The sequence below is a fragment of the Serinus canaria genome, chromosome 1A (genome assembly GCF_022539315.1).
Source record: "Serinus canaria isolate serCan28SL12 chromosome 1A, serCan2020, whole genome shotgun sequence".
NCBI lineage: Eukaryota > Metazoa > Chordata > Aves > Passeriformes > Fringillidae > Serinus > Serinus canaria.
In genome coordinates, this window is record NC_066314.1 from 32,108,417 (window position 1) to 32,118,953 (window position 10,537).

The window sequence follows — 10,537 nt, forward strand, 5'->3', positions numbered from 1 at the left end:
GATATTTGTCACCTCTCTTCAGCTTCACCCATCTTTGGCCAAGCCACTTCCCATGGCCTGAGTTTTCTGTTCCCCATATTATATTAATTTAAGGCTGAGATCTTGCAAGGAGAGCCACAGGGACAGGACTCAGAGACAGCCCCACATGTCTCTCCAGCACCCTTTGCCTACAAATACCTCCCATTCCCTCCCTTCACACATAAGAGTAATGGCTATGGTTCCCTTTGGTTCTTCATCCACTGAAATACTCAGAAATTCTTACCCACAAGTCACAAGGCTCCTGTGATTGCTTCCCCAAGATCCTCTGAAGAAAAAAACTGCAGCAAACCACCTCCTCCTGCACAAAAACATCACCCAGCATACCTTCCCTTCTGAGACACCATTTGCCAAGAACAATGACAGGAGTGTGATGTGAGCTACCAAGTCTGCTGAACAGTCATCCCCTTTCCCTCTCCCCATAAAAACCACTGGGAACAGCCTCTAGACATTTCAGCAACTGGTAAAAGCTGCTAGTCTGCTTCAAAGGGCAGCAGATTTCCCTTCCACCTCTCCCAACTCAGAAACAAATGCGTCTGTATCAGAGTTTTTCCTCCAGTTTTCTCTCCCCTTTCCCACTACGACAGGGAAGCACTGTACAGGCAAACAGATTTTGTACAACACTTTATTTACACTGCTGAAGACTGGGAATCAGTTCTGGTGACAGTTTCTTTTGTGTTACTCAGGCTGATGAAGTCAAAACTACAAGTTATTACAAGGTCACTGTCCCACAGAGGGAAGGTTCCACAGAGAGAAGCACACAAACTCTTTGAGTATTGTAATTTGCAACTTTGTCCTGTTAAAATGTAATTCAAGCTGCAAAGGGTAACACTTACAAAAAACAGGTGCCCTCCAACTGCTGGTATTTTTGCAACCCTGTTATTTTCTAGTGGCAAAGAGTAGAGCTTTTTCAAGTGGTGCTGCAGACAGACCAAGACTTCAGGTAAAAGGCAGCACCATAGATATTCAAAACAGACTACACATAGTTAGAGCAAAGCATGGAAGGTTCCATTGGGCACAGAGTGGAAAGTCAGAGCTGCTATTTCAAGAACAGAACGTGCTTATATGATTGTAAAATGTTAGCATTTGCAGAGAGGCAAGACAAATTACCACAACCTTCTGTGGGAGAGAAAAGGAATCATTAAAAGACACATTTGCAAAAGTATCTTTTATAGTTCAATCTTAACAGAAACCAACATTTTGACTTAAACTCCCTTTTAAAACCAACCTGGTGATGCTATTATACATTACACAGTGTCAACTAATGACCCAGCTTTACTACACTTATTTATACATCAGTTCTCCTGAACCCCTGTCAAAGTGCGTGCACAACTGCATAGCAAACAGTCAGAAGAATCCTGCAATGTAAGGCTAGGGGCACAGCCAAACTGACCCCTTTACTGTATTTGGAAACCCTCATTTCCAAATTAAAGCACTTTCAGGGTAACTAGAAAACATACTTATTCCAACCCTGCAGCCTAGAAGTGGTGAAAGAATGAGGTAAACATACTGCATAGGCTATATATTTAAATCCAAATCCCCAAAGTGTTTTGGCTTAATTATGTAATTATTTAAAACTGAACAGAGAGAAAAAATAGTTATAAAATCTGAAAACAAATCTAGGTTGATCCTAACAGCATATTAGACAATAAATCATTTAGAAAGGGCATTTTTTACCACCTTTTTTTTCCCTTTTTTAAGTTAGCCAGACAAAAAGCACGAATTGAAAAGAGCCTTGGTGCTTTTCTCATGGAGCTGCTCCTTCTAGAACACCTGCTCAAGTGCAGCTTGTCTGCTTCAGTTAGCCTGAGCCAAGACTCAGACCCACACTGTCACAGCACTCCAGAGAATACCAGCCTTCCAGGCCATGCTGCAGCTTTTCTTGCCCCAGCCCAAGTCCTGGAGCAGTGACCAAGCTTTATGACACAGGGCCTTCAGAACAGATTACCAGTGCTTAACAGAGTGTCAGAGACCTCACTTATCATTTTAAACAATTTGGAAACGAAATTATAATTAACAATAGTGACTTTTCTGATTCTCATCTTTTTATTTAAAATGTGTCTTTGCAGGTTCACTTTTTTCAAAATATTCCCTTGCATCAGTATTTAGTTCCCAGAAATCATTTCTGTCAGGCAATGCAGCTTTCTGAAAAGACAGTATCTTCCATCCTCACCACATTTTCAATAAACTCTATAGAAGACAGTCAGTGATCAGACTATGATAAAGTGCATATATTCCTTTCTGATACAGGCAACAAAACTGTGGACTAAAAAAATAAATCATACTGGAAATTGAAAACCACACCAAAAAAACCCCACGGTGGCCCTTTACCACCCCACAATTAAGTTGCCCCGCTGAGTACTGCCCAAAAATACTTTTCTTCAAGTGTCTGTTAGCTTAAAAAAAAAAACAACCACAAACTTATAACATTTAAAAAATGGTTCCTTTTCAATTAGACTCTGAGAATCACAAATTTATGTAATTTTGAAAGCTACAGCTCCCTCAAGGCTAGCATAGCGCCTTGACAACTTTTAAGCAGTTTGCACTTCACCCTTTGGATCCAGGTTTCAAGCTTGCAAAAGCTTTGGAGTTCTTAAGGGAATGTGAAATTTCATTGAGAAAGGAAATAAAATGATAGTCCCTTTCTGACTTCTTGGACTCAAAAATAACTACAATGGTAAAGTGAGGTTCGGGGCGAGTCAGAAAGTAGGTGCTTTGCACTTTGTCATCGTAGAAGTGAACAACCTTCTCCAAACTGTTGAGGTCAGAGGTTCTATCAGTCATAATCATGATGACATTGGGCCAGTGCATAACAGGCCTGTCACTGGGCAGAGACACCACTGCAGGATACTGATCCACTCCTTTGGGGGCTTCCCTGTATGAATGGGGATGATGATAACCATGTCCCTGAAAACTCTCTGATCCACGATTGTCAAAAATTAAGGAAACATTGACAGCATCATACTTCCGGATGAAGCTGGAAATTTTCCCAAAGTAATCAGGATTTGTTTTGGCAGTCAAAGTTTTCATTTCAGATGCTGTTGTCTGTCGACTAAGGGCCTCATGAAAGTAAAAGCTAAACTTGGCAAGGAGAATGTTTTTGAGCTTCATCAGCCAGAGGAAGAGGTGTGGAGGTTGCACAGCCTTCTGAGACTGCCCTCCAAACAGGTGCTTCTTGGTCTCCCGCTGCTTCTCAAAAATTTGGCCCCAAGTTTGTAGCTTTGTGTGAGCACTGTGCAAGTTGACCAGGGATGGAAGGAACTTCCACTCTGAGATCTGAGCCTGAGCCTTTAAGAGGTGTGCAAGCACATCTACCTCCAGCTGGAAACTGCTTTCAAGAGGACTGAGGATTGGATGATGAAATCTAGAAAACATAATATTAGTCAAGACATGAGAACTGCAGTACACAATGGTGAAATAATCAGATAGTATCTGCCAGTTAACAGACAAAAGATCAAACATCAAAGCAAAGTGTAAATCAAAAAATAATATTCTTAATTTAAAGAACAGTTCTTTTTACATAATTAGGGTAAATATTTCCACAAACAAACAGCGCTTCACATCTGACAAAAAGAACACCTGTCAGACATTTCTCTATCAAAGTAAAGGAGTTATATTTCATCAGTTCAACAATCACAGTTTATCTTAATCTATGAACTACTACGACACCATTTCTTTTTAAATTCAGATGATCTTGTTCCAATTTAAAATCTCTTCTGACAGTAATATATGTCTTGATGGTTCTGGAGCAGCAGTAAGACATTAAGTTAAATCAAAGGAATTATGTTATAGACCTGTTGTTCACATAGGGGAGCTATGAGGAAGCCAAGCTGAGTAAGGTTCTGCTTTTTGGAACTAAACTAACTAACTCCTTCTCCTTTCACTTTTCCCCCTGACATTTAGAGAAAACGCAGATGCAGTGTTTTCTACCTTCTTCCCATGATACCCAAAATATTTGCAATTTATAACATCAGCAATAACATACTAAATTGAGACAGTGAATAACTGTAATGTAAATATATAACTTTAGAAAGAAGTGGCCTTTTTAGTAAATGTGTTCCCCTATTGGTATTTGGGATTCAAAGAGATCTCTAATAAAGAACAATGAACAGTTCAAAGACAAGACTTGATGAGGTTTCCATTTAAGTAAAGACAGATTTATCTCCTCACTTCAGAAAAATATCTTGGGTCTTGTTATTGGTTTAAAACAATAAAGTAAATACAGAATTTTTCAAACTTTTAAAACTAAAGCAATGTCATTATTCCTGTCAGCTTCCAGGACACAACAAATACAACCTGTTTTGAAAATAGTTGGTTCAAGATCAAAACACTTCACTTTGTTGTAGACCAGAAGTGAGAATGAAAATGTCAGACTTTTCATCCCTTCTCCACTACCTTTCCTTCGGCTTGTGAGAAATGTCTGACTATTTTACCACTGATCTGTAAGCATCTCTCTTTTTTTTTTTTTTTTTTTTTGTTTGGAAGCCAAAATTTGTATCTTGCAAGGATTTGTTATTAAGATGCAAGTCCAAATTTATTTGAAGAAAATGAAATTAAGAACATCATAAACCAGCCGATGCACCACGTTGGGCAAACCAGCCTGGCTGGGTGATCAGGCACCTTCTGCACACAGCACATGTCAGCAACCCCCAGGCCAACCTGCTAGAGCAGAGATCCAGTGTTTACTGGCCACTTTGGTGGGCTGTGAAGTCCAGAGCATATTTACATTTCTTTGAACAAACAAGAGCTTCAACAAGAGTCAATGAAAAACAATTTCTAACACTCAACATTAAATCTCTCCAATGGTTTTGGAATTCACCAGAAAAACAGTTTTATTGCTCTGTATTTTAAGAGGGTACAAAAAGCATTATGCACCATTATTTGCTGCAGTGCCATCAAATGACACACAGCACAGTGATTTAAATACATTTGCAGTCAGATCAAGAAAGTTTTCCTCCATTTTAAAATCAATTTAAAAATCCTTATTAAGGCAGCTCTGCCAAAGTCTCCTGAATTAACATTCTGATGTACAGCTTCCCACTTTCACTTTGCTTCACAGCTTTCCTGATGTTGCACTGTCTAGCAGGATTTGCTAAACTGTTTTAATCAAAAAATACATACCTCAGCTACAGCTGAGAAGCTTGATATGGTTACAGAGAAAACTGATGAGTTATGCATTAAGTATAACTGCTGTAATTGAGTTTTATAACATAGCTCATCCAACTGAGCTCAGTATCATGTAAAACAAACAAGTTTTTGCAATATTTCATAAGCCAGAGTGTCAAAAACTTAAGTACACATTGAAAACTTGATTTTTTTTCCTCCTAATCATTTCTGAAAGCAGAGGGATGCTAGTTTTGTTTTGCAGACTGTGAAGAAGCCACATTTTCTTTTTATTTCCTTCCAGAGATCACACATTCATGTACGTATTACACAATGCTGACTAGATAAAAAATATTAAACATTCAAAAATTATTACATCCAAATAGGTGTTATAGTTACTTATTCATTTGATACTAAGCTTTTAAAGGATTTTACTTCTGATGCTGCATTAATTATTTAAGATCCCATTCAAACCAACAGCTAAAAACTTCGGGAGAAGTTACTTCTCCAGATGTATTCTAGAGAAAAATGGAAAGAAAAATGTCAAGTACTGGCCATGCACAAGTCAGCAATAAGTAGTAATAAAATAGTAACAAAATAGCTTTAAACTGTTCAAGAATTAATGACATTTCAGATACAAACCATATGTCTTGTTAACTGTCAATTCTGCTGTTCCTTTACCAGCTACCAGTTATTTCCTCTACGTTACCTGCCCAGCTACTTTCAAACATAAAGGAAAGAAATCAAGGCCAGAACCTATCTAAGAACAAATGTCCTGTCTGGCCTTAGCACAACTGGCTGAAATAATGGCACACATCCTCAACTACAAGTGGGGAATATACTGACAGAGGGAAGATGCTGGGTAAGGATGAGTTTATTTGATCTTTCACCTGTAAAGCAGAAACGCCTAGCAGCCAGGACATTTCAACATAACACACCCCAAAAACTGATTTGAGATACAAAGCAACTAAAAGGGAGGACTAAAGGAATATATCACTATACCCCCTTTTTTCAAAAATATTCTGCCTGTCACTGGGGAGGAGCACACTGCAGCTACTGGATTAGTTCTGACAGCATCTTAGATCGTCTCCATCCTAAAGACTGTTTGTTAACCCAAAGCAAGAGCATCAGTATTTCTTCCAGGAAGACATTACTTTTTTTTAAGATGTTATGATATATATACTGATATAATACATATTATATAAACATAGATAATGCCTTAGAAGTACAAATGCACCCTTGAAATTTATTTAAATAGCACAGTAAAACATGTTGTATGCAGGTATAGTCTCCAATCTCTTTATCAAAGTAAGAATTTTGCTTCTCAGATTTTTAACAGTGCTGTTGATTCAGCACATGCTCAGAGCAGATGGCAGTTGATAGTGTACAAGAGAAATCAACTTCTCAAAATACAAACAAACAAAAATGCCAACAACAAAACCACCTCAAACCCTAAACTTACTTCTCTTTACTCCTTAAAGTTTATCACACCAAGGAAAATATATCTAAGTTTCAGGTTTTTATTGGACTAACAGCCCTGATATTTTAAATGATCACAAGCCAAGAATTGAAAAACATGACTACTAAGATCATATAGACTAGTTTTGATTTTCAAATTGCAAAATTACATAGCAACTTGCCAAAGGTACCCCTAAAAAATAAGGTAATCAGCTGCAATGCTTCATTTTGGAATATCAGAAAGGAACACTGAATTATTTTCATTTTTCCTAGATGAACACTGTAAAAATCATAACTGAAAAAAGACCTATAAATATTCTCCCCAAAAGTCTTCTGAGACACTATTTCACTAACATCAGTTTAAAGAAATTCAACCATATCTGACAGTTAACTTCCTACAATGGCTACCTTTTTTTGGTTTAAAATGAAGAGGCAGAATTTGAGTGTTGAGAAGCATTCAAAAATTCTCTTTTAAACTGCCATCACTTTCAAGGCACATAAGTTAGAGGTGAAATACCCAACCTACCCTCATTTAGAAACATCCCAGGATTTTTGTAACAGGAGCTATTAAATCTTAACTTCAAGAAACCATAGTGGCAAGGACCAAAGTCTCAGAGGTGCTCCTACTACTGGCTCCAAGACCTCTGGAGAAAAGTGGTAATAGAGCACCATAAAGCCCTGCCAGCTAAGCCAGACAGTTGTGGTGTAGCTTTTAGGTCTAAGCAGACATATATTCTTAAAAAGTAAGATTGTCACAAAAGTATCTGTTTTATTTATGTCACCTTTACTGAAGTCCATACAAAATTAAGGCTTGTTTCCTCTCCCCTACCAAAGAAAAAAGTTCAAGAAGCCTTGCATCTTATAAAAGGAAAATCACTCTTCCTCTCTCCTGAAAATGAATATGCTGAGCATTAATTAAGGCATAGGGAGGAAGGCTCCTAGTACACCATGAGCAGAATCCCTTTGTTATTTTTCTTCTTTGGAAGAAACTTCATCCATCGGATGCTGCTAGCCAACACAGACTTCATACATGAATTTGTGAAGGGACTTCAGCAGTCAAAGGACAGCAAAGTCTTTAGGTTTGCTTTGAACTTCAACATCAGGTATTACAGATCACATGTCTGAGTAGGTACTGCCAGCAAAGAAGCACTGACCTTGAACTGTATTTCTTTAAGATGGATTCCAAAATGTTTACCAGTTCCTCAGAGTTAATGAACTTTTGGGTGCTGAGCGTGTACATTTTTTCATAGAAGTCAGCAATTTCCATCCGAGCCTGAACAAAAAAACAGAGCTGTTCAGACAGGTGAGAAAGCAGCTCTTCCAAGTGAGGAGCTGTTCCTCCTAGTGCATTGTGACCCGTCGCCACCACCTTCTTCAGCTCATTATGCAGAGATGTGTAGATGGTTCGGATGGAGTCCTTTCGGCTGAAGAATGACTGACCACCTGTTCAGATAAATATGGAGGTATTACCAAAATCCAGGGACAGCAGAGATAGACAGCAACACTGGAAAATTCTTGTAATTATATATCTAGTTGTTTGTAAGTATTGTTTAATTACAGTACTTCTTTTAGCAAAGAAACAAAATTCAGTATTTTAATCTGCATGTAACTGAATTACAGAGCATATGCTCAGAAGCACTTTATGTAATTTCATGCAAGCTACACTTGTCCCACTTCATGTCTCAGCAGTCAATGGCAGCCGCAAAACAGTAACTGCTTCACAGCTGCCTCAGTTATGACATGACTTTTAAGAAACCTAGGGTTGAGTTAAATTTGCTACTATGATACATAACCTGGAAATACTGTTATCTGTGGAAGTCAGAAGAATTAAGTCATAGTGACTTGAGTGATCAAATTTTAATAGCCTTCACTCCTATTAATAACTCTAGATGTTTTCCAGAAAATTCCCTTAACAATTCCTCTTCAATCATGAAGCACTCAAATTCATGAAGCAACCTTTAAATGGGAACCATGTGACATCTGTCTGTACAAATCAAATGTTTCTAGTTCTTATACAATCTAAATATAAACCAGAATTCAAAAGGAAAATAATCACACTTTATCCCAGTGAGACCACAGTGCGGGTTAATCCATAACTAAAACTTGGAGGGCAGGAGGGAGAACAAGAAGTCATCTGTGCTCCTTTCTACCTGCTCAACACTATGAGGAATTTAAAAAAAAAAGAAGAGAGGAGTAAAGGGTCAAAGTAAAAGATATTTAACTTGGACATTACAAAAAGACTGTACAAATGTACTAGCCTTATTTCATAGTTTCTATTTACAGAAGACCTAATGTGCCATTCTGGCAGTTAACAGCTGCAGCAGAGCAAAGACCACAGAGATTGAGTCTGAATCTTTTAAAGATTCCAAATTTAGGTGCCTCTTTCAAACCGCTTATAAATTTTGTAATGCTGGATAGCTCTTTCCACATTTCTTTTACACATAATTTTCAAAGGTGACTACTGACATTTGAGATAGAAAGGTAGAGAATTGGCTATCACAGTGAAACAGTTCCCATTGTTAAACAGGAGTAGCCCCCCAGCCAGGGACAGGAGAAAAAATTGTCTATTGCAGTTGCTCATGAAGCAAATAAATAAACAAAGCTTTGCCCCTTCTGTTGTCTCCTTTATTCTTTCTGCAAGCAGGAAGGATATCCTTTATCCTTTCTTTAAAGTCAGCCTTATAGACAGAGTTTTGGCTGTAAAGATCTTATAACAGTTCCAAGCCGTCACTTAAATAACAAAGCTGAATTTTCTTGATGGTTTAATGCGCTATACATTAGACTCATATCCTTTGATCCATTTTCCATACCCATCTGCACTTCAAAAAGAAAATAAGCAGCTTTGCCCAGAGGGTAGCACCATGAAAGCTCATCCCGTGCCAGTTTGGAATTTTTATGTTCATGTACTGATAAAACACGATGCAGCTGCTATCATGGCCAAAGCTTCCTGAGATCCTGCAGTATCTGCATGGGTAACAACTTCTAGGATGCAATCTCCAACTCCGAGTACTTGCACATATACACCTCTAACACAAGGTGAAAAAGCTTTAACGCTTTGGTCACCCCAGTAAGGTCATCTTTGCCTATATCTCAGCCAGAGCATCTCAACACAGAAACACCTCTGGCTAATTCTTGGGAAGGGCGGGTAGGTACCCTGCCGGCCAGCGAAGAGAAGCATCGACTGGCACAACAGCAAGCGTGCCACCTGCACAGCACCCTTCCTAATGGCAGCACTAATGGTTTCTCTCAGCGGCCGATTTCCCAGCGGGCGCACGGACACACTCACTAAGCCAGCCCTTGTCTTTTAGACGCACACGCAGGGACCCGCCGAGGCAGGGCCCCGGGGACCGCGGGTCCCAGCCCCGTGCAAACGCCGGCTGCCAGGCGAGCTCCCGGCCGCCCGCTGCACGCCCGCGGAGCCCAGAGCGGGGCAGACCCCCAAGCTGAGGCGGGCACGGCCCGGGCTGCGAGAGCCGGTCCCTCCCTCCCCGGAGCGGTACCTAGCTTCTGTCCCAGGAAGGTCATGCTGTGATAGGCCTTCTCGGCCGCCGCCAGGTGCGCCAGCCCGGCCAGCAGCGCCAGCCAGCTGGACCCCGCGCTCTTGTTGGCCTCCCGCTCCTTCTCCACATTGTCCTTGGCCTTGTCGTAGGAGAAGATGCCCAGGTGGGAGAAGAAGGTCTCCAGCACGGCCTGCTCCACCGGCACCGGCGCTCCCAGCGGGATCGACTCCCCCATCCCGCCCGGCGCCTCCGCAGCGGCCGCCACTTCCGGGTCCGGCGCCCGCCCGCCCGCGCGAGGGAACACGTGACCGGCGGAGGGGGAGCGGCCGGCTCGGGGCCACGTGAAGGGCTGGGGATCGCGCGGCCGGCGGGCGGGGCAGCGGCAGCGCGCGAGAGTGCCGGGCCCGGGGCTGCGCGTGCCCGAGCGCGGGCCCCTTCTG

At 40.8% G+C, this 10,537-nt stretch overlaps 1 protein-coding gene across 2 annotated transcripts; it reads right to left on the reverse strand.

Moving 5' to 3' along the window:
• Window positions 1–645: 645 nt before the first annotated feature.
• Window positions 646–10,377, reverse strand: KICS2 (KICSTOR subunit 2). 2 transcript variants are annotated; one of them, XM_018919679.3, is made up of 4 exons: window positions 10,098–10,377; window positions 7,967–8,040; window positions 7,752–7,888; window positions 646–3,400 (listed from the first exon to the last, which is right to left on the reverse strand). In XM_018919679.3, exons 1-4 carry the CDS (start codon window positions 10,330–10,332, stop codon window positions 2,584–2,586), a joined length of 1,263 nt encoding a protein of 420 aa, XP_018775224.1. In that variant the 5' UTR covers window positions 10,333–10,377; the 3' UTR covers window positions 646–2,583. The 2 variants fall into 2 exon arrangements, with proteins under 2 accessions (XP_018775224.1, XP_009093301.1); XM_009095053.4 differs by having other exon boundaries at window positions 7,752–8,040.
• Between the last annotated feature and the right edge of the window lie 160 nt (window positions 10,378–10,537).

Coding starts and splice junctions, on each gene's coding strand:
- KICS2 (XM_009095053.4), bottom strand. CDS start 10,332: ATGGGGGAGTCGATCCCGCTGGGAGCGCCGGTGCCGGTGGAGCAGGCC. Junction 8,041..10,097: donor CTTCCTGGGACAGAAGCTAG/GTACCGCTCCGG, acceptor TTATCTGAACAG/GTGGTCAGTCATTCTTCAGC. Junction 3,401..7,751: donor TTAAAGAAATACAGTTCAAG/GTCAGTGCTTCT, acceptor TATGTTTTCTAG/ATTTCATCATCCAATCCTCA.